Source organism: Olea europaea, chromosome 16 (assembly GCF_002742605.1).
Source record: "Olea europaea var. sylvestris chromosome 16, O_europaea_v1, whole genome shotgun sequence".
NCBI lineage: Eukaryota > Viridiplantae > Streptophyta > Magnoliopsida > Lamiales > Oleaceae > Olea > Olea europaea.
In genome coordinates, this window is record NC_036252.1 from 16,711,521 (window position 1) to 16,736,825 (window position 25,305).

Sequence of the window (25,305 nt, forward strand, 5' to 3'; positions counted from 1 at the left end):
TTCGTTTAACTTTGTTTTATATGAAAATTGAAGGAAAATATTTTTTTTTATAATAATTCCTAAAATTTGTTTCCATTGCAAAAAAAAAAAAAAAATTGGAATTCAAATTCTCATCAGCAGGTGGAATTCCAATTCCATGGAATTAAAAGGCTATAAAACAAACCATTTTATGAGAAAATGAATTCCATTTCCATTTTCTAGGGAAAACAAAGGGCCAATAAAATAGGCCCTTACTTTTGTTAGCCAAAATAAGAGCAAAAATCGCACTTATCAGTAAGTCCCTGTTTGGCTTAGATTTTAATCAAAATTTAATTTGAGTCAAAGTCACATAATTAATATTAACCACATCTTTCATGGGTCTCACAACTTTTCAACAACACATTTCAAAAACTTCTATCAAAATATATTAAAAAATTTACTTTCATTTACCACCAGACACCTTATAAATGTAGTAACTCCTATATTAGTTATCATCGAAGTTGTACTAGTTTTTAGCATTCTTGAATTGAGGCATTGGAAGTAGAATTGGGAAGGAATTCACTAAATTTCCTAATTCTAGTTATTATCATGTCGATTTCATACTAGTGGTTGTGTTCTTAGTTTGTCTTGAGATGTATATGCTTGATTGTGCATCTTGCTAACTTGATGGTACTCAATTTCATGTTAATATTCGATGTTGAGTACAAAACATGCATGATATTCCCTTTTGAGTGAACATATTGGTCTAATAGCTTGCATCAAAATACAAAATAATCTGAATATTTCTGTCTTACATATTTTTATTTCGTCTATGATTTTGTTTTAGCTGGGACTTCATCATTTGACATGCCAATTAATATGTTATACATTTGAAAGGGAGACTTTGTTGATTGGAGAGTTCTCTTGTTGGATTAATCTGAGAATGGAAGAAGTTTTCAATAATATAGACAAGCCAATCACATATTTTAACTCAAATCCGAGGCACATGACCACATATCAAATCATTAGGGTTAAAATATAAGAAGATTGAAAGTTAAAGACTCCAATATCAAATAGAATGAAAGGAAGATACAAATATTGAAGAAGAAAAATGCTAAATGTACATTCACAGTTTGACATTGTTGCTGACACTATTGTTTTCAAAAAAAAAAAATTGTTCACAAGAAGTGTGTACATGTGTGTTTGTGTGTGTGTGTGTGTGTGTTTTTTTTTTTAAATTGTCCAAAAATGAATCGCTAGGTGGCATGACGTAAATAATGATGTAAAAAAGTGTATATATAACATGATTGTTGAACGCAATGGTGGACGAAGAATGGGCAACTCTCAAAAATCGACTAAAGAAGTGTTAAAAAGAACAACTTGAAAATGCTGAGGACTAAGATGTCAAAACTTGGGGGATGAAGGACCAAATTGAAGTGGGAAAAATAGTCAAGAGCTACAATCTCAAGATAGGGACATTATGTGCTAATGACCCTTTTACTAATTTATTTGAGACTTATTTGTACCTATTAAAAAATTTTGGGACTATGATTGCAATTAGGTCTTTCTTTTTCTTTTTGTTTTATTTACTAGTCACTGTCACGTGCGTTGCACGAATTTTATATTTATCATATTTTTATTAGCGTATGAATTTTGATTTTTTGGAATGTTTTTGAAGCAATATCTAGAAATATTTTCATGATATGAGAAAATAATTGCAAATTATTTTTACAATTGCATAACAGTATTGTGTCATCTAGAAAAAATATGCTTGTATATTTCATGTTTGAATAAAAAATATACGAGGTTATAAAAACTATTTTGCCTGTATGCTTTGACAGTGTTGATATGATTGAGTTGAGTGTGAAGATTATATTTCTAAATTTTGTGTAATTTAATATTGGAAAATTGAAAATTGAGCACAAAGTTATAAATCAACTTGCATATTCATATGCGTTTATATTTTGTGCTTCATATATTTTAATATTTATTTTCTGCTTATGTTGAAAAAATAAAATTTTGAAATTTTTTTTGACTTTCGTTTTGATAAGTAAAGTACGGCGTTCTACATTCTCGGTATTTATAAGTGCAAAAATCGACATATGAAAATACGATAAGCTCCAAATACGATAGACATTACATATGGTAAACTACAAATGTGGTAATGTGCAAATATGGTAGGAAACATATACAATAAGCTACAAATACGGTAAGTTGCATATACTGTAAGCTGCCTGCAAATATGGCAAGCTGCATATACGGATTTATAACTTGTTACAAATATATAAAATTTATAATATTGAATTTCTTAATTCTTTAGAAATAAATGTTTTGATTCAATATTGTCTTCTTTTTATATAATTATTTTTTCGAGAATTAAAAAAAAAACAGAAAGATGGTTATGTAATTGCTAAATTTTTTCCCAGTGACTTTCCCATTTTAAAGCCATCCTAACAAATGAAAAGCATTGCTGACTAAATAAAGTAGATTAAATGAGGAAAATAGTAAACACATTCATTATCATTTGTATTTTATACAAGTGAAAAATAGATAGAAATCATATTAGAAACAATCTTTTAAGGTTTGAGGTAAAAGATGAAAAACTAACTTAGATATTTTGTCAAGAATCCATGGTAAAAAATCATCTTCGAGAAGAATATACATCGAAAAGTAGAGAAAGCGAAGAGGAAAAAAAGAAGAAAAAATTACCGATAAAAGAAGGATCATCTCTTCGCACAGTGCGGAGAAAATTGATCTCTCCACAAGTGGAGATAATGTTTCCACTTTGGGTGGACTAAAACTTTTTTTGGGGATAACCTTTTTACCATGCTCTACTATCTATCGACTAAAATAATTAACCTACAAATGCATATTATCTTTCACACTGAGAATTTATGTTAATAAATTAAAATTTTGGTGGAGAATTGTTACATATATGAGATTACAATGAAATTAGATTTAGAGTTTGACAAGAGTTTTTGTATCATGTATACATTATTTTCTCGTTTAAATGTGAAGATTATATTTCTAAATTTTGTATAATTCAATATTGGAAAATTGAAGATTGAGTAAAAAGTTATAAATCGACTTGCAAATTCATATGCGTTTATATTTTGTGTTTCATATATTTTAATATTTATTTTCTGCTTATGTTGGAAAAATAAAAATTTGATTTTTTTTTTGATATTCGATTTGGTAAGTGAATGTACGATGTTCTGCATTCTCGATATTTATAAATACAAAAATCGGTATATGAAAAAACGGTAGGCAACATATACGGTAATGTGCAAATACGGTAAGTTGCCTGTAAATACGGTAGGCTGCAAATACAGTAAACTGTAAATACGGTAGACAGTATATACGGTAAGCTGCAAATACGATAAGTTGCATAGACGGATTTATAATTTGTTATAAATGTATAAAATTTATTTAATATTGAATTTCTTAATTCAATATTGTTTTCTTTTTATATGATTTTATTTCCGGAAATTAAAAAAAAAAAAGAAAGAAAGAAAAAATAAGGGTGGTTATGAAATTGCTAATTTTTTTCAAGTGACTTTCCCATTTTAAAGCCATCCTAACAAATGAAAAGCATTGCTCACTAAATAAAGTAGATTAAATAAGAAAAATAGTAAACATGTTCTTTATGATTTGTATTTTATACAAGCGAAAAATAGATAGAAATCATATTAGAAACAATCTTTTAAGGTTTGAGGTAAAAGATGAAAAACTTAGATACCTTTGTCAAGAATCCATGGTCAAAAACAATCGAGAGGAATATAAATCGGAGAAAAGTAGGGAAAGCAGAGAGAAAAAAAGAAAAAAATATCGATAAAAAAGGACCATCTTTCCGCATTGTGCGAAGAGAGTTGATCTCTCCGCAAGTAGATATAAAGTTTCCACTTGGAGTGGACTAAAACTTTTTTTGGGCCAATATTTTTACCATGCCCTATTATTTATCGCCTAAAGTAATTAACCTACAAATGCATATTATCTTCAATATTGAGAATTTATGTGAATAAATTAGAATTTTGGTGAAGAATTGTTACATATATGAGATTACAACGAAATTAGATTTAGAGCTTGACGAGAGTTTTTGTATCATGAATATATTATTTTCTTGTTTAAAGACTTATTATATTGCTCTCTTGAAAGAATATCAATCGGCTGGACAGTGAAGCGGAACTACTTTGTTGGGGAAGAAAGATCTTCCAATTGGTTCAGTCAGAAAGGGAATTCAAGTTAGAAGTAAGATCATTAGTGCTAGTAGTCTAGTCGAATTTATGATTATTTTTCATGTAACGCAAGATTATTTAATAATCAATAAAGATTAACATTAATTAGTTAATAGTAAAATGTGCCTATGTTAATAATCAAACATTATCGTAAGCCATATAAGGTAAAAATACAAAGTAACAAACTTTTAAGAAGAATGTTACCATTTGCTCCGAAGGTAAGCATTGCATTTTTGTGTTGTGCAGAGAATTGAGAAATATAGTGTTAGAGTATTAAGAAAAATATGTTTTGTTATTGTATGACATTTGGAACATGGGCTTGTATTTATGCTTGTCATAAGAAGGGGATTTGTTAGACAAATTTTTGTAAATCACTTTAGAAAACTTCCTACTCAATCTTGAGAAAATTATAAGCATAGAATAATTTTACATAGTAAAGATTATGCTTTTCAAATTTTTTTTTTATCTTTCCAGTCATCTTGAGTTATAATTTTGTCTCTTTTTCTTCTCTTTCCTTTTTAATGTTTTCATCTTTTGCTTCTTTTCTCCATTTTTAGAGTATGATATTGTATAAATTTAGGTAAATTGTAAAATCTAGCAATCTTACAAATCCAAGGAATATTTAATTTGACCAGAAGCAAGATATGAATGAGCTTAAAATACATTATTTTGGTAACTTGCTAGTATAGTTCACGAGAAATTGTAACAAGACCGTAGAACAAAGGTTAGTACTTAGAGTTAGAACAAGTAAATAAGTTTCATCAAAGTATTTAAAAGGATGATCGACTTGATTTCTCGATGAGTTTCAGCACAATATAAAAGTTTGACTTGAACAATAAAAATATTAAGGTGTTTGAGAGGTAAAATATAAATTGAACAAAAATTTTACAATTTGGTTGAGATAGAGGAGTTTGAGAGAAAAAGAAATGGGGTTGTAGGAGAGAAGAAAGATAAATGGAGTAAAGAAGTAAGGAAAAATAGGTATTGCGTAAAGAAATGGAGAAAAGTAGGGAAAGCAGAGAAGGATAAAAAAGAAAAAAATCTCTGCACATTGTGCGAAGAGATTAACTCTCTCTGCACAGTGCGAAGAGTTTTTTTCTCTCTGTACATAATTTTTTTTACTCCGCACTGTGCCAAGAGTTTGCCAACTCTCCGCACATGGTTTAACTCTTTCTGCACTTTTTTTTTACTCCGCACATGGTTCAACTCTCTCTCACTATGCGGAGATTTTTTTATATACACTTTGCACTATGCGAAGAGTTTGCCAACTCTCCGCACATGGTTTGTCATCTCTCCACATTGTGCGGAGGTTTTTTTTACTTCGCACTGTGCGAAGAGTTTGCTAACTTTCCGCACATGGTTCAACTCTCTCCGCACTTTTTTTTACTTTGCACGTGGTTCAACTCTCTCCGCACAATACGTAGAGTTTTTTTTAATAATACTTTGCATTATGCGAAGAGTTTGTCAACTCTCTACACATAGTTTGCCATCTCTTCGTACCGTACAAAGTTTTTTTTTTCACTCATGGCAGTTTATATATATGAAAATTATTATTATTTTTTAATACTAATGATATGATGTGTGGAAGAACATTTGTCTGACCATAAACAAAATGGAAAATAAAAAAAATGAGATCATGCACAGTAAAATTGGATTAATTTACTGTTGCATCAACAGTAGTCATTCGTTCCCCCTTTTTAACAAAAGTTAGAAATAGAATGATATATTCATTATTTCACAGCTTTTAATTGAAATAAGGGCGAAAATGACAAAAAATAGAAGGTAAAGACATTTCTATAACAATAGTGAAAGATAAGGAGGTTATGTACCAACTACCCTTATTTTAAATTCTCAAATTTTATTCTCTTTTGGATTTCTTCATTGAAGAATATGAACTTAAAAAAAAAAAAATCTGTAATGCATGAATGCGTTGAAATAAGTTTACAACATAAGAGATTTCGAATTTACAATTCTTGAAAGTGTGATTTCAGATCCCAAGAGGTGGTGGTTATAGATTTGTGTCACGACTATGACTTCGATTTTAGATCTTGGGTTTGCTTTGCTGCAACAGTTCTATCTGGGTGCCATGAAGGTGGTGGTGTGATTATGACATTTTAGATTAGGATGTTTAGTGGTGGCATAGTGGTTATAGCGGCAAAGATAAGATGACGATTGTGTTTGAGGGAGAATGTAGACTAGTTTTGGTGAAGGGAATGGAAGCATGAGTTGATTTTAGGCAACAATGCCACTTGTGGTGATGATGGCGATTGATGGCAACGACAATATTGTGGTAGGTTGTGCTTTGTTGTGAAAATTTCATTTTGATAGACTTCCTATAATTTGAAATTTGAAACAATAGTTTCTAAATTTACAATATTGGACAATAATTTTGAAATTATTAAATAAAATTAGTCATGGGGGCAAAATTTCTTATGTGGAAATTACATAAAACCAGATTTTTTAAATTAGATTTAAATTTTGTTTATAAAAAAAGACAATAATTCAATATTAATAATAATATTATAAAATTAAATTAATTTTACACACAAACTCTACCTCAATCCACCCTACCCAAATTCAAGACCTAAATTACTTTATTCGCTCTCTATTCTCTATCTCTTCTCCCTTCTCTTCTTCATTCTCTTTCTATCGCCTACCAACCAACACTCTCCCTTCTCCTCTTACTTTTCTCTCTATCCCTGGTACCAAACAACACTACGCTTCGCAGCATTGTGCTGCGAGAAGTGGTATTTACAGGCAGCTACATAACGACGTTGTCACCCGTTCCAATTGTCGCTTCGTAGTGGTTCGTTGCGATGTGCTTTGCTTCACCGTCGTGTTGTGCTAACGCCGCCTGTCGCAATGTTACAATGCTGATCGTCGCTCAATAGAATTTCCCAACGTTGACCTACATATCATTTGTGCTGTGTTCGTGGCGATGATTGCCATGGTTTTAGGGGACGGTTGATCCGAAAATGGAAACGACACTGATTTAAGTGTCATATCAACGTTCACATCGTCGTTGTGAGGCGTTGATTTGTATTATACTCGCGCGGTGGTAGTCGTGTTGTAGTGGTTGTGATGGTTAAATCTATGGTAATGTTGCTGTCAAGGTTAATGTATGACGAAATTCTTTCCAACCTTATTCCACTACACTGTTTGGAAATTCTTTCCAACCTTATTCCACTACACTGTTTGAACAATATTTTTAGTTTGTTTGCTGTCAATTGTAGTTGTAATTCTATTAGGGTAGCATGTTGGAAAATAATTAGTTGCAGTAATGTGCAATATAGTAAAATACAGAAATATAAAACTTATCGTCCGATCGAGTTTTGTGACAGTATGATATCCTAAAGTGAAATTGCCCAACGATAACTGCTACGACCTCCGTGGACAATCACTCCTAGGCTACAACGATCATAAACCACATGTGCAACAATCACGAATGGTTTTCAGAACCCTCAAGTGTACTCCAAAATATATGAAAAAAACCAAAAATAATAATTTCAAAATATGAGAAATAAGATTTCGTTTCAAATGATTTTCTGTTTCCTTTGATGCGTGTTTTTCATAAAACGAGATGTGATTTTATATAGGCAAACTAGGTATAACTATCTCCTCTATGAACAAAGAATTATGTTGAATTTTAATGACTTTGTGAGTAGTGGGTTGGTTAAAAAGGTTACAAAATATTGGCTAGTTTGACCCATTAAATAATTTCAAAAATAAATAAAAAATTTATTTTAGTCAAGGAAGTCCAAGAGCCTAAGGCCCTAATCAAAGACTTCTTAATAATTACGTGGGGAGTGACTCGAACCCTCGACGTCTCACACAAATGTCACATTTCCCACCTCTTGGACACTTCATCTAAACTGATTATTTCTTTCACATTTTATATTTATGGTATAAATGTATAGTAATCATCAACATGAAAAATGAAAATATTACACTGGAGTACGGTAGAAATCATGCAGGTTTAGGTGTCTATTGACTTGAACCTTGACTTATATATTTTATCGAGTTTGCTAACTGTAGAGTGAACTATGTCTTGAACTCTACAATTAAAGTTGCAAACTGAGACAATAGAACACACACATGACTTTTAAAACAATCATTGAGTTCTTGCGGTTGTGTTCATTCCGACTGTGAACTTTCCCAGTTTCTTTAACTGCTCTAGAAAATTAGCCTCAATTCTCATACGAAGCGGCCCCACTTCCACACTCAAATAGGTACTTCTATCAAGGGTACACTGTATCTAAACACCCCACTGAATATCAGCTATAGTAAGCATTAGCATATCCTCTGATCAATACAGTTTGTACTACGCATCATAGGGAGGGATTTGGAATAAATTCAATAAATTACCCCCCACAGACTACTCCAATAACTTTGTTATCCTATTGAACCTTGACCATGGGATCTCCAATTGCAAGGTTGAGTTTCCATTATAGGTGATCTAGTATATAATAGGCTTTAGCCCCACCCCCTTAATGATTATTGAACTAGCTCTCTAACCAATTCTTTGGTTAATGGGTCAGTAATATTATCAATTAACTTCACATGGTCAATAGTTATAACCCCATCCTCAAGCAGCTGACGTACAGTATTGTGCCTCTAACGAATATGTTTAGACTTTCAATTGTAGGAGGAATTTTGAGTTCTTGAAATAGCTGCTTGACTGTCACAATGGACAGAAATAGTTGAAATGGCTTAGACCACAGAGGAACATCCATAAGAAAATTCTTTAACCATTCAGCCTCCTCACCTGTCTTATCTAAAGTTTTGAACTCAAATTGCATAGTGGATCTAGCAATGCAGGTTTGCTTAGTGGATTTCCAGGATACAGCACCACCTGCTAATGTAAATACATATCCACTTGTAGATTTACTTTCATTGGTATCGAAAAGCTAATTTGCATCACAATGTCCCTCAAATACATTAGGAAATTTGGTATAATGTATTCCCCAATTTAGAGTGTATCTCAAATACCTCAAGACTCGAATGAGAGCGTTCCAATGTTCATTGTTAGGATTACTAGTATACCTGCTAAGTCTACTGACATCATATGCTATATCAGGTCTTGTACAATTCATAAGATAAATGAGACTACCAATTACTTTAGCATATTCTAAAGTAGAAACATTAGGACCTAAATGTTTTCTCAAATGACGGCTTGCATCATAAGTGTTTTAGTAGGATTACAGTTGTATTAGTTAAACTTTTTAAGCACCTTTTCTACATAATATGATTGGGTCAAAATAATTCATTCAAAATATTTTACTAGTTTGATTCCTAGAATAATATCAGCAACACCCAAATCTTTCATTTCGAAGTGCTCGTTCAAAAACTATTTAGTTTTATCAACCACATTTAAACTAGTTCCCATAATCAGCATATCATCAACATATAAGCAAATTATCACACAATTATTTTCAAATTTGCTATATATGCATTTATTCGTTTTATTTATCACATAACCACTTGATGTCAAAACTGTATCAAATTATTCGTGCATTACTTAGGAGCTTGTTTAAGGTCATAAAGGGAAATTTTTAAGTCTACATAATATATCTTCAAGGCCTTCTACAACAAATCCCTTAGGCTAGTTTATATAAATATTCTCTTTTAAGTCTCCATTTTAAAATGTAGTTTTGACGTCCATTTGATATATAATAAGATTTGTAGTGAAGCAAATGCAATTAACATCCTAATAGAGGTAATCCTAATAACGGATGAATAAGTATCAAAGAAGTCAACTTTTTCTTTTTGCCTATAGCCTTTGGCTACAAGTCTTGTTTTAAACTTATCAATCGAACCATCAGGTTTAATTTTTTTCTTAAATAACCATATGCACCCAATTGTCTTACATCATTGAGGAAGTTCACTGACTCCCAAATATTAATTATATTTACTATTTACAGTTTCCTTCCAAAATATAGAATCTGGTAAAGACAAAGCTTTACCGAAAGTACTAGGATCATCCTTTACTAAGTAGGTTAGAAAGTCAGGGCCAAAAGTAGTGAACCTAGGTCTTTTGCTTCTTCTAATTTCAGCTTCTTCTAATTCAGACGGCTCCTCTCTAGCATTAGGAGGAATACTAAAAGAACTACTTAATCCTTCAGACTTTTCTTTAAAGGAAAATCTATTTTCAAAAAATTCAGTATCTTTAGTTTCAAAAATTGTGTTCTTTTCGATCCAATTATGTTTAGAGTCAATGTCTAAAAATCTGTAGACATTACTATGAAGAGCATAGCCTATAAAAACACCTTTTTTTAGGTGCTGAAATAGAAGTTTTAGCTAAATACCCCCACACTTTAAGATATTTATATGAAGGTGTTCTACCCTTTCACATTTTATATAGGAACTTATTATTTTTCTTACTAGAAATTTTGTTAAGAATATAATATGCAGTAAGAAGGACTTTCCCCCACACGTTAAAAGTTAATCGAGAAGAGTTTAGTATTAATATGACCATATCCTTAAGAATTCTATTTTTCCTTTCAGCTACAACATTAGATTGGAGAGAATAATATGGAGTAGTCTCATGAATAATGCCATTTTCAACACAGAATTTATCAAAATCTCCAGTATATTCTCTTTTCCTATCAGATCTTAAAACTTTAATAGTTTTGTCTAACTGATTTTCTACTTCAGTTTTATATGAAATAAATTTTGAATAACTATCATCATTGCTGTTAAGTAGATAAATATAACAAAATCGAGAATAATTATCAATGAAAGTTAAAAAATATTTATTTCAATCACGAGTAACATATCCTTTTAAATCACATAAATCAGAATGTATCAAACTTAAAATCGAAGTAGTTCTATCAACACGAGGAAAAGATTTTGTAGCATATTTGGATTCAACACACGTTTCACATTTTGAATTTAGAAAATGATTAGTTTTGGGAATGTTTCCCAAACTCATTAATTTTTTAATGGAAGTTTTATTAACGTGTCCAAGTCTAGTATGTCACAAATCATAAGAATTCAACAAGTAAACAGAAGAACTGAATACTTTATCATTAATCACAGAAACATTAAGTTTAAACAGACTCTCATCTGTATATCCTTTCCCAACAAAGGAACCACCTTAAACAGTACAACTTGATCACTCTCAAATACAATCTTAAATCCCTTTTTGACTAAAATATATTCAGACACTAGATTTTTCCTAATATCAAGTATATAAAGGACATCCTTCAAATTAAGGATATTTCCAGAAGTAAATCTAAGTGTCACAGTTCATTTTCCCTCGATTTTGGAGGAGGAAGTATTTCCCATGAACAGACATTTTCCATCACTAGCAGGAGTGAACGAAGAAAATGCACCTCTCGTGTAGCAAATGTGCTTAGCTCCAAAATCTACCCACCAGTCTGTCATGTTGTTTACTAGATTCACTTCTATTACCATAGCAGAGAAATTCCCATCCTCTACCACATGTGCCCGATTCTTGACAGCTTTTCCTTTCCTAAATCTGCAATCCTTTGCAAAGTGACCTGGTTTACAGCAAACAAAAAAATAAACAACAATTTTATTTTTAAATTGGGGTTTAGATCGATTGTTCTTTCCTACAAATTGCTTTTTCTTGTTTCTGCATTTAGAATTCTGACCCCTAGGAAAATTTTCAACTGGTTTCTTACTGCCAGAACTTCCTTCAATAAGATTAGCCTTGGTATCAAAATTTGGCATTTCCCTACGTTTTGCCATTCTATTGTCCTCCTCAATTCTAATCCCGATAATCAGATCCTCTGGGGACATTTCTTTTCTCTTAAGCTTCGAACCGCTTTTATACTCTTTCCAAGAAGGGGGCAATTTTTCATTTATAGCAGACACTTGAAAACCCTCACAGATTTTATATCCTTCAGCAATAATTTCGTGAGTTATAAGCTATGATTCTTCAACTTGACTGACCACAGTTCTAATGTCATCCATTTTAAAGTCTAGAAATTTACCCACAACAAATTTCTTGGTTTCAACATCTTCTGTGGTATATTTCTTTTCTAAGGAATTCCATAATTTTTTTGCAGATTTATTTGACCAATAAACATCATATAAATTTAATGTCAAACAATTCGAAATATAATTCCCGCACATATAATCCTTATGTTCCCAATTTGCTAAATCCCCCATTTACTTATCAGTAGGGTTATCAGCAGTTGCAAAAACGGGTTTATCTGATTCAATAGCATCAACGACTTTAAGAGTTGTCAAATAAAATCGCAGTTTTATTTGCCATCTCTTAAAATTCTTTCCATCAAACAATTCAGGTTTTTCAGAATAATTAGGAACATATATATCTACGGCTGACATGGCAACTAACTATACATAAAATTTCACTTTAGATTGTTGGAAAATAATCAGTTGCAGTAACGTGTAGAACAGTAAAATGCAAAACTTATCGTTCGACCGAGTTTTGTGACAACACGATGGCCTAAAGTGAAATTGCCCGTCGATAATTGCTGCGACCTACGTGGACAATCACTCTTAGGATATAACGATTATAAACCACTTGTGCAGCAATTACGAATGATTTTTAGAACCCTCAAGTGTACTCCAGAATATATGAAAAAACCAAAAAAAATAATTTCAAAATATGATAAATAAGATTTCGTTTCAAATGATTTTCCGTTTCCTTTGATGTGTGTTTTTCCCAAAACAATGCGTGAGTTTATTTAGGCAAATAGGGTATAATTGTCTCCTCCATGATCAGAGAATTATGCAGAATTTTAATGATTTTGTGAGTAGTGGGTTGTTAAAAAAGGTCACAAAATACTGGCTAGTTTGACCCATTCAATAATTTCAAAAATAAATAAATAAAATTTATTTTAGTCAAGGAAGCCCAAGGCCCAATCAAAGACTTTTTAATAATTGTGTGGAGAGTAACCCGAATCCTCGACGTCCCACACAAATACCACATTTTCCCACCACTTGGGCACTTCATCTAAACTGATTATTTATTTCACATTTTATATGTATGATATAAATATATAACATAGCAGAGCATATTGTGGTGTTGTAGTGGTGGCGACGATGACGGCGACAGTCGTGGTGGTGTCAACGGTGGTGGTGCAGTGGTTGGGGGTAGGATGCGATGGGAGTCTTTGTGGCCAATTATTTAGTTAATTGTGTCTAATAAATTGATTAATTTGTGACAAATAAATAATATGTGACCTAAGAAATGTGGTCTTGATTTACAATTTATTAAATTGTGATCAAGAAATAATTTGCGGTCGTGAAATAAATTATGACATATAAAATTTGTGATTTGTAATTGATAACTTGTGACCTAAAAATTTGAATCATGACTTATAAAATTTTGATTTGTGATTAATAAATAAGTTGTGACCTATAACTTTTTGATTTGTGATCGATAAATAAATTGTGAGCTATAAAATTTTTGATTTGCGACCTTGAAATAATTTGTGACTGAAGATTTTTTTTCTCAATCGAGAAATAATTCGTGACCAATTAATTCGATGATTTGTGATCAAATTATATAGAATTGTGACTTTAAATTAATATTTGACTTTTAAAATTTTAAACTTTGTTTCTTAGCTTTGAAATATGCCATATTTAGATAGTTAATTTTTCCTTTCTTCATTTCTATTTTAGGTGGGCCATATTAAGATTGGTTAATATTAGCAAAGCCCCAATTTAGATTTAACTGTATCTTGGGCAAGGCCCATTAGGAGATCCCAATCTGGCTTGAAAATTTTGGCGGGAAAAGTTTGGTTTGGCCCATTGTTAAATGACTTAAAAGGGAAGAGCCTCCTCGTTCCAGCATTTGTCGAGTAGAAACTTTCAAACTTCCTGCCACTTCTCTCTCACAAATGCACAATCGAAATAGCAACCTTATTTTCCATGAGAGAACAAGCATATAGAGCTTGATTGTTACCTAGTTCGTGATAAAATGAAATAAGGTAGTATAGTTACAAATTATGTGAGCAGTGGTTCATAAGTTGCAGAAATAACAAAGTAATTGTGCTCAACCAAATTCTATTCCTACTTGTTCAAGATGGGAGTAGAAGACAACTACTCTCCATCTTGTGGGGGGCTGGTAAAATATGGGAAGCAACCAGTATACAATCAGCATTGCCAATGAAATTTGGATGTTGGGTTCATTAATTTGTCATGTAGGTATACATCTGTAATTAATTGTGTATAAGCCATCTTAAAGTTAACTCCAAAATTAAAGTGATGTAATAAAAAATTAAATTGTTGAGCTTAGGGCATCTAAATAAAGTGTGGATCGGATTATATGTGTATAGACCGGATCCATTAGAGTTGTGTTTCCTTAATGGACGAAAATACATATGAAAATATAGATATGGTTATGATCCCCAATTCATTTGTGACTTCTAATTCTTTGTGCCTCCCATCAAGACAAGAATAAAAGAGGAAGCATGTTGAAAAAGAAGATCCAATACCCACAATAAAAAATAAAGAAAAAGGAATTCAATAATCAAATCTATGGATCAAGAAGTAAAACCAAGAACAAGAATTAAAGGAGGCAAAATTCAAGATTAAAAGTAAAGAAGACAAACATAAAAGGATTGCAGTTCAAGTTTCAAGATTCAGTAATAAGAAAATATTCCCAATGAATTAATGCATGTTCCACATTAATTAATTTTTTTGGCGATTTGACATGTAGATCTGGTAATTCACAAAGTTATATAAAGTTTAAGTTGCATAAAAATTTCAACATTGGATCTCTAGAAAGCTGGAAAGACAAGAATGTTTTGGAAAAAAAATGAACTGCATGAATATTCTAGAAATCCCACGTGACAGATTTTATCTTTGTTATGGAATTCTTTTCTATTATAGAACTTGTTATAAGATTCTTTTACCCGGTGTACATATATTGGTCAAGCTTGACTTTATACACAGTAAATACGAAAAATGAGAAATACAGATACTTCTCTCACAATTCTACCATTCTGAGTTTCTTTATTTGATTACAATTGTTCTTCTTCCTGCATTACTATTTTCTTATATCCTTCTCTTGCTACCCGCCACCACTACTGTTTTGCCTGATCAGCCTTCTGTATAAGATACTAAAATCCATTACAGCACTTGTTAACATTAACCGTTCATCCATTTGCACTCTTCATTTTTTTAAGAGAAATACAATTAAATTAGTTGGGGGTTTATTATGACTAACTTTAGATGGTGCAAATTTTTTGGTGAACAATTGAAAAACATGTACTGATTAAAAAATGGAAATGATAAATGGGCTCACTGTTGTATGGTACTGAATGATAAATGAAGCATTGCAAGATTCAAGTATTAAGGTTGAAGAATTGTTCTTGGATTATTGTGGCAATATCAACAATAGTGTAGCTCCTTTTCTCCTTTCATCGTGATAAAACATCGGTGATAACTTTTTAATTTTTGTTTTTTTTTTTGGCTACGATTAATGGTTAAAATTCTACATGTTAGGATGAACAATGTAGCCTAGGTCATTTTTGTTAAATAATACCTTTATTATGTTAATTACTTATTGTGTGTTAATCTAATTCAATTGCTTGATCACTAATTGATTTATACAGGGATTATATTGAGATCAAAAGATAATATACATGTCTAGCTCGTACAATAGGAACATAAACTTGGATAAGAAATCGAGAAATACTCATACATGTTACACTACCTTTAAATTGAATTTCGTTGAATTAATGCATGTCATGTGTTGGAACTTACATAGATGTAGTGAGTTTGCACATTTAAGTAGGATTAATTTTGTTCAAAAAAGATTATTAGTTAATTGGAACAATTTTATTTTTAACACTCGTAGGTAAGATTATTGTATGTTAAACGAAGTTAAGCATAAATTGACTTAAAATGAAATCAAAACTCCTAACAAGTTAATCTCGTGAAATCTTTCGTGAAGTTTTTGCGTGTTGATTTTTCGGTCGAATTTTAATTACAAATTTTAGTTTTATTTCCACATATCGAAACATAATAAAACTTAAGTTCGTTCAAACACAAGCTAGGGTTAAGTAAATTGATAGTTCATAGCATTAAGTTCTCATGTAACTATACTTGGACTCGTATCCATATTATTGCTTGTCACGATACCATGCACTTGTAGTTTATCCGAACATTTAACATTAGCAATGCTGCTTTATTTTTTTTACGAATCAATTCCTACTATTTAAGTGTCACGCATTTTCTATACTGTGATTTATACTGTAAGTGTACAGTGCCAAGTTTTATAATATAGTAATGGAGTTAAGAGTGTCGAATCCACATGGGTTGTAATTTAATTTTTACCAAGTACTATAATTAAATATCCTTTGTTTGATCTAGACAAATAAATGGTTGTGATCAATAGTATTATCTAATCTAAATGTGAATATGGTGACGAACTCAAAGAGTGCAATTTATATGAATAAATCAATATAAGAAAGGCCTAGGGAATGAGTTCGCATAACTATCAATTATAATTCAATTATTCTAGCCAATTTTTTCATGTTTAAAAGCAAGACGCCAAATGTATTTCTCCTACATCTCTCGAGTGCCGGCTAAAAATTAATCCTAGATTTTGATTCCAATATCTCTATTCCGAATTAAATTCAATAATTTATCAAGTTCATGATTATTTTATGGAGTAAAATTTATAGATCCTATACTTTCTCACGAAATCCATAAAACCTAAGTTGTGTCAATCCTATGATCCCGCCTAAATTTTCCTCTCTCGAGTGTCGAAATTGATTAGCATCTCTTCATTCAATTAGTGGCCAATTAATTGAAAGCATTAATTTCCTGACTCAATTAAACATATGTGGAAAATCAAATAGAGATAACTATGATAAAATCAAATCATAATCTCAAGTTTTATTTACAATCAAACCCTAGATCAGACGTTCAGCTTATGATAGAAGAATTAAATTTAAACATATTAATGAATAACATAGAGAGATGAAGAAGGAACGCTCTTTTGAAGCTTTAAATTGATTTCTCCCTTTGATGTTCTTGGTGCCTCTCGTTTGATTTCTTGATGTTGGCCCCTCTTGCTTTGTTGAATTATTCTTTGAATTCTCCTTTGAAATGTATGAATTGTAGGGTTGAATTCTCTCCTTTTTTATTCTTGAAAGGTGGTATCTATGATTGTATTTATAGCATCTTGAAGTCTTGAACGAATTAGGGTTAAATTGGGCCAAGAAAAGAGTCCAAAAACATTAAATACATTTTTTCCGCACATTGACTCCACTTTAGCGGCTCCATGGTGTCGAAATTCTGTTATTTTCAGCAGCATGGGTCGGCGCCCACTTCGGATGGAAAGATATCACTGTATATCCTTTAATATTTTTATCATAACTTTTTCTCTCGATATCTGATTGAGGCAATTTAAGATGCGTAAGAAAGTTAACTCAAAGGACTATAACTTTACTTCAGATACCAATTTTCAATTATAATGTTTCATATGTCAAAAATGGATCTCAATATGAGATTAAAAATCCGGAGCATAACTTTTTTGATTAAAATTTGATGTGTGATCATACTTTGGACATATCCCTTTGCCATCTTTCTTCATCAAATTGACCTGCAACACTCTCAAATCTTTATCGTGAGGTTCGACACAACTTTTGAGTATTTACACTTTAGCCTCCGAACTTTGAATCTTTTACAATTTTTTCTTTTCTTCAAATTTGCCATTCTCAAACAGCGGCCCTTCACGAGCAACGGCCTTTGACTGGCGCCTGTGATAGGTGGAACATTTTCATACTAGCCTATATTATGGGATAAGATTTTCTAGAAATGGTTGGCTTTCAATGTCTCTCTTAAATAGGGTTAGATGTAGTTCGGTTTGTCGATTTTGACTTCAACTCGAAACCAAATTCAAATTAGTTGGTTTGGTTGAATTTCAACCCAAATCAACTCACTCTAGCTCTTCAATTGTATCGAACCGTTGGTTCGGTTAGTCGGTTTGAACTTTAATTCAAATTGAATTTATTTTTCTTAAAAAAGTAAGAGTTTTAGGCCCATTTAGATTACAAGAATTAAAATAACTAAATAACTTGATATTAAAAGAACTATTGACTAACAAATAAAATCAAGTTAATAGAGACGTATCAATAGAATACTTAAGAATTTTGTTGCTTTTTTATGTACTAGTCAAAGTTGAACATGTATTACACGTTATTTAGAAATACTTTACTAAGTGGTATAAAAATAATATTTAAAATCAATTTGTTGAGTCTAAAAACAACTAAATAAAATAAAATTTACATTAGAAATTTAAGAGAGGAAAATTATACCCTCAAAATTCAACTTCTATGATTTAATTTTTTTGAGAATTAATAACAAAAAATTCATACATGATAAAGATTTTGTTGTATTTATTACATATTGAAAAATAAAAAGTAAGGTATTATTAAAATAATTGAATTGTAGTAGGTTAAAATCGAGCATAAAATTATTCTCACTTGATGTGTTAAGTTATGGTTAACATGTTGGTTGGGGTTTTATCTTTTGGGAGTGGTGCTCATCTTACCATTACGAACTTCACTTTTTGATATTCAAGAAAAAAGGTTTTTGTGGTTACCACTCGATGCTTATAAATTCATTATTAGAAGTGCTTAATATCTCTTATAAGATATTTTACAACTTTTGGTTTATATTAATCAAAATTGAACGTGCAATGCACATTATTCTAAATTACTTTATAAGTGTTGAAAAAGTAATATTTAACACTAATTTGCTGAGAAGATTTGATGAGTCTTAAATGAACTAAAGAAAATAAAATTTAGAAAAGAAAAATTGTATTCTCAAAACTTAATTTCTATGATTTAATTTCTTGCGAGATGAAATAATACAAATGAGAAACATTTTTATAATACATTTGGTACATAGGAATTAATTGTTGCTACATGAATTTAAACACATTAAAATTTCTACATACATGAATACAAATAAATTTGTCCATAATAACTCTAGATTTATACATGTAATGATCCATGAAGTCAAGATTCATTGAATTTCAATTAATGTTAATTAACTGAGAATTAATAACTTGAAATTCATATATTATAAAGATTTTGTAGTATTTATTATATATTAAAAACGAAAAGTAAGGTATTATTAAAATAATTGAATTATAATATGGGTAAAATCGTCCAAAAAATGATTTCCACTTGATGTTATATTTAATATATTATAGTAATAGATTATGTAGCATGACTATCTAAATATGGAAAAAATGTTAAGTATAACATAATAAGTTTGTGAAAGGAAATTTTCGGTGCTATTACTTATCGGTAATATTATAGATTGGAGGGAATCAATATATAGTTATGAGATTATGACTCATCTTTTGATTTTTATTTTTCTCAAAAAAAGGTAATCGTGTAAGTGAATTGGGTTGACTCGGTTGACCAGTGATTTGAGACTCCAAACCATGATGGAACCAACCCACCATGATTTTGTTTAAAAGAAAATCAAACCAAGCCAATTATCGGTGTCAAACTGACCCGAGTTGGTTCGATTTGATTGATTTGGTCATTTTTTTCAATTTTTTTGCCCAGACCTTGTCTTAAATTCTCAATTTTAATATCTCATTTGGATTCTTCATTGAAAAAATATGTTTTTTTTAATTAAAATATATAATCTAAGTTTTCGCCATGAATACCTATAACATGCATTGTAACAATGTTGTCACCATCACTTGTAGCATATCTTGTTACTTTACTATGAGCCTATTTGATTCTCATTAACTGGGAAAAGAACGAGTTTTGAATAATATTTTTAGGAGAATGTGTAGTTAAAGAGTACGAAATTTTTTTGATATATGTGTAGAATATTTTATTGTTGAATGTATGGTTGAAAATGATCTTGTAGCAAACCATAAAATAAATTAATGAGTATCAAACAGGCACTAAAAGTCATCACCATCACTTGTAACATTCATCACGACACTGTCATCATTATTGCCTTCACCATCACCGTTACCACTTGTAGCATTATTATTACACCACCTCAGTTGTCTCTACCACCATCCACTAAAATGCCACCATAAGGAAATACACTTGGGTACTTACATCCTTGATTTAAGAAATAAAATGGACCTTCAATTACTAGGGAAAAAAATTCATATCTAACAGTTTAACTATGACTCTTTTCAAAGCTAAAAAACAAGGTTTAAAATTTCAAAAATCAAATATTATTAAATTTTATTTATGAAATAATTAATTAAAAAATACATTTTATTAATTAAATATATTAATGTCACAATTCTATAAAATTTGATCACGTATTAGTGAATTAACTGGTTACAAATTATTTCTCAATCACAAATAAAAAAATTTATTGGTCACATTATTTTGTGATCACAAATCAAAAATTAATCGCAATTCAAAATTTTTATAAGTTACAATTTATTTATCAGTCACAAATTATCAAATTAATTGGTAACATATTATTTTTCAGTTACAAATTATCGAATTAATTAGTCACAGATTATCTAATTCAGAGTCAAAATACACATTCTTTTATGTCACATATTATTTATTGGTTACAAAATAACCAATGTATTGATCACAACACTCAAATAATTGATCATAAACTCTTCGTCCAATTCCACCGCCACGGCTACGGCCATCATCCTCGCCATCGCCATCGCCACCGCCATCACCACCACCACAACACCAACACCAATACCAACATCAACACTACCACCAACAACAATAAGTAACCAACACACAATTAGCAATGCCAACGAGCCTTGGATTTTGAGTTTATTAATATGTCATGTGGGCATACATATGTAATTAATTTTGTATAAGGCTATCTTGAAGTTAAGTCCAAAGTTAAAATGATCTAATAAAGAATTGAATTGTGATTTAGGGCATCTAAATAAAGTATGGGTCGGATTATACATGTAGAGACCAGATCCACTAGGGTTGTGTTTCCTTGATGGACGGAAATACATATGAAAATATAAATATGGTTATAGTCCTCAATTCATATATGATTTCTCATTCTTTGTGCCTCCCATCAACAAAAGAATAATTAAGAGAAACCATATTGGAAAGGAAGATCCAATATCGACAATAAAATATAAAGAAGAAGGAATTCAAGAATCAAATAGATGGATCAAGAAGTAAAACCAATAATAAGAATTGAAGGATCAAAGGATGCAAAATTCAAGGTTAAAAGTAAAGAAGCCAAACATGAAATGATTGCAGTTCAAGTTTTGAGATTTAAGATTTAGAATCAAAATCCAGTAATAAGAAATTATTCCCAGTAAATTAATGAATGTTTTGCATTAATTAATTTTTTGGTGATTTGACATGTTGATCTTGATAATTCACAAAATTTTATAAAGTTCACCTTTCATAAAAATTTCAACATTGGATTCTCTAGAAAGCTGGAAAGACAAGACTGTTTTGAAAAAAGATGAGCTGGATAAATTTTCTTGAAATCCCACCTGACAATTTTTTTTTTCTGTTACAAAATTTTTTTCTGTTATAGAACTTGTTATAAGATTCTTTTACCTGGTGCATATATATTGGTCAGGCTCGATTGTAGATACAATACATATGAAAAATGAGAAATACATATACTTTTCTCACAATTCTACCATTCTAAGTTTCTTTATTTGATTACAATTGTTCTTCTTCCTGCATTATTTCTTCTTATACCCTTCCCTTGCCGTCGACCACCACTACTGTTTTGCACGATCAACCTTCTTTGTAAAATATAAAAATCCATTTTCACACTTGTTAACATTAATCGTTCATCCATTTTGCACCCTTATTTTTTTTAAGAGAAATGCAATTAAATTAGTTGGGGGTTTACTATGAATAACTTCAGATGGTGCAAATTTTCTGGTGAACAATTAAAAAAAACATGTATTGTTTAAAAAATGGAAATGATAAATGCACTCACTGTTGTATGGTACTGAATGATAAACGAGGTAGTATTGCAAGATTCAAGGATTAAGGTTGAAGAATTGTTCTGGGATTCTTGTAGCGATATCAACAATAGTGTAGCTCCTTTTCTCCTTTCATTGTGATAAAAACCCATTGACGACTTTTTAATTTTTGTATTTTTTTGGCCACGATGAATGGCTAAAATTCTACATGTTAGGATGAACAATGTAGCCTAGGCCATTTTTGTTAAATAATATTTTATTATGTTAATAACTTATTGTGTGCTAATCAAATTCAATTGCTTGATCACTAATTAATTTATATAGGGATTTTATTGAGATCAAAAGATAATATACATGTCTAGCTCGTACAATAGGAACATAATCTTGGATAAGAAATCGAGAGATACTCCTACATGTTATGCTACATTTTAATTGAATTTCTTTGAATTAATGCATATTATGTGTTGGAACTTACATAGAGATGTAGTGAGTTTGTGCATTTAAGTAGGATTAATTTTGTTCAAAAGAGATTATTAGTTAATTCGAACAATTTGATTTTTAACCCTCGTAGGTAAGGTTATTGTATGTTAAACGAAATTAAGCATAAATTGACTTAAATGAAATCAGAAATCCGAACAAGTTAATCTCATGAAAACTTTTTGTGAAGTTTTGCGTGTCGTTTTTCGGTTAAATTTTATGTACAAATTTTAGTTTTATGTCCACATATCGTTACATAATTGAACTTAAGTTCGTTCAAACACAAGCTAGGTTTAAGTAAATTGATAGTTCATAGCATTAAGTTTTTGGGTAACAATACTTGGACTTATATTCATAATATTGCTTCTCACGATACCATACACTCGTAGTTTATTCAAACATTTAACATTAGCAATACTGCTTTATTTATTTTACGAGTTAACTGCTGCTATAGGAGTCCAATCACATGGCTTTTTTAGTAAGATTATATTCATATATCTCGAAATCCAGCAACATCTTGGGGTTATCTGGCGTGAGCGTGGTGATCCACACCGTCCCTGCACACATGGCATTGGGTACGGGCTTGGACATGGAATCGGGCTTGGACGCCTCCAGGATTATATAGTACGTGGACCCTGCAAACACGTTTCCCCGTTTCGCACAGATTACCTTCTCATATTTCAGAACTGGTTGACGCTGCAGTCATAAGGGAAGAAAAATAAATGAGATTTCAGACTCAATTCCAAAATTTCATACGGTCATGAAAATCGAAGGCAATTGTAATTAATAAGATGCAAAAAATAATCGTAGTTGAAGATTAACAAAATCAACACAAAAACGCGAAAAAGAAAACCCTTTGCCCGTTGTATTCATCAACAGCAAAACGAGCGAGATCATCAAAATCGGGGGTAGTTCCTCCAGGGGTGGGCATTGTGGCCATTCTCACAGACTACTGAATTTTTTTGCTAAGAAAACTCTCTTTTTCTTTTCTTTTGGTGTGTGAATAATTAAAGGCAGTTCAAGTGATTTATATAGAGACTGGGGAAAGAGTGAAACTTGCAAGAATCATGCTACATGGAGAGACTTGGTGAAAGAAAATTATTTCCAGACGACACTTGGCAATCTTTCATTGAAAATTGGGGAAAATACACATAAAATGCTCAATCATAGGCTATCAACTCACCCTGTTATTTTCCCCTGTTTCTTCAACATTATTCAAGAATTGTCCAATCAGCAAACCTGTAAAATCAAATGAAATACACGTGGAACATTTGCCATACGTGGTCTATATTATGGGATTAGAATTTGGGGTTCACTTTCCACGACTGTCTCAAATTGGGTTGGGCATGGTTTGGTTAGGATCGGTTTCGACTCGAACCCGAAACCAAAATCAACTCACTCTAGCTTTTCAACCGAATTGAACGGTTTGGACTTTTAATCAAAATTGATTTTTAAAAAAAAAAAATAAAAAAAAATTCAAGTTTTAGGCCCACATAGATTACAATAACCAAAATAACTAAGCTCATGTCTAGGATCGCTTATTCTCAAATTTATAGCCATTTTTCGACCGTTATTTGGTGCAACATAGGGATGTCAACGAGACAAGTCGGCTCGCAAGCCGAAATTCAAGGCTCAGGTAAAATGTGCGAGCTTTTTTTGGGGCCCGAACCGAGCTTTTGCTCGGCCAAAAAAATTAGGCTAGACCTGAGCTTTCGGCTCGGGCCTTTCCGAGCTGAGCCGGGTAGGCTTGCTTTTTATGCTACTTCTATTTTTTTCTAATTTATTTATATAAATAAGGCAGCATCGGTGCTGTCTTAAAAGGCTATTAAGGCAGCCACTGACTACTTTTTAAGGCAGTAGCTTTGCTGCCTTAATAGGCTGCGACTGCTTATTAAGGTAGCATTTTTGGGATTTTCTTTTAAATAAGGCCTGCGGGTAGCTCGGGCTTGGCCCGTTCTCCCAAAATGGAGCTTGGCCCGAGCTGAGCCGGCTCAAACTTTTTCCTGGCCAAGCCACGGACGGCCTGAGTCTACGAGTCGATTTGCCATCTTTAGTGCAACACCAACTGTACATGGGTCCCATACCAACTGTATATATTGACTGCCTCAATTGATTGATTACTTGTAGATAACAAAATGACAAATGTGCCCCACTAGCATTTCATTAAGCCCCCATTTGGCCCCCCTTAAAATCTCATCAAATTAAATTAAAATTTTCTTTCTCTTAATTTCAACCACACAATTTTCAATAAAATAATATTATACGTAAATTCAAAATTTTTCGTTCTTTTACAATCATCCATTTTTAAAAAAAATACTATTCTCTTCATTATAATCAAAATTAATTGGGCCAAACGAGGGCTAATTCATTGAGGGGTGCATTTCCAGTAATTCAAACATCAAAAAGATGGTTGCTTCTGATTTGTCCAGCAAGTTGAAAAAATGAAAATTGGGGTTCAAATTCTACACTACTGGGGGACCCAGTTGTCTTTCCCAAAATTTTTTTTTTGCCATTTAATCGGCCCCATACAGGCGCTAAATAAATTTATATTACTAGAACTATTGACTAACAAAAGTAAAATCAAGTTAATAGAGATAGATCAATAGAAAACTTAAGATTTTTACTTTTATTTTTATTTTTTAATATTTGTAGCATGATTGTTTAGTATAACATAACGAGCACGTGAAAGGAATTTTTCAGTGCTATTACTTATCGACAATATCATATATTGGAGGGAATCGAGATATAATTATG

General features: G+C 31.3%; 1 protein-coding gene across 1 annotated transcript; it reads right to left on the reverse strand.

Moving 5' to 3' along the window:
- Positions 1-22,840: 22,840 nt before the first annotated feature.
- Positions 22,841-23,571, reverse strand: LOC111412860. The gene is made up of 2 exons (XM_023043737.1): positions 23,405-23,571; positions 22,841-23,247 (listed from the first exon to the last, which is right to left on the reverse strand). The coding sequence occupies exons 1-2, from the start codon at positions 23,489-23,491 to the stop codon at positions 23,014-23,016; spliced, it is 321 nt and encodes a 106-aa protein (XP_022899505.1). The 5' UTR covers positions 23,492-23,571; the 3' UTR covers positions 22,841-23,013.
- Positions 23,572-25,305: the final 1,734 nt, after the last annotated feature.

Excerpts from the sequence above, each read along its gene's own strand:
- LOC111412860 (XM_023043737.1), bottom strand. The coding sequence starts at position 23,491 with ATGGCCACAATGCCCACCCCTGGAGGAACTACCCCCGATTTTGATGAT. Across the intron at positions 23,248-23,404 it reads ATGAATACAACGGGCAAAGG|CGTCAACCAGTTCTGAAATA; the intron begins GTTTTCTTTTTC and ends TTATGACTGCAG.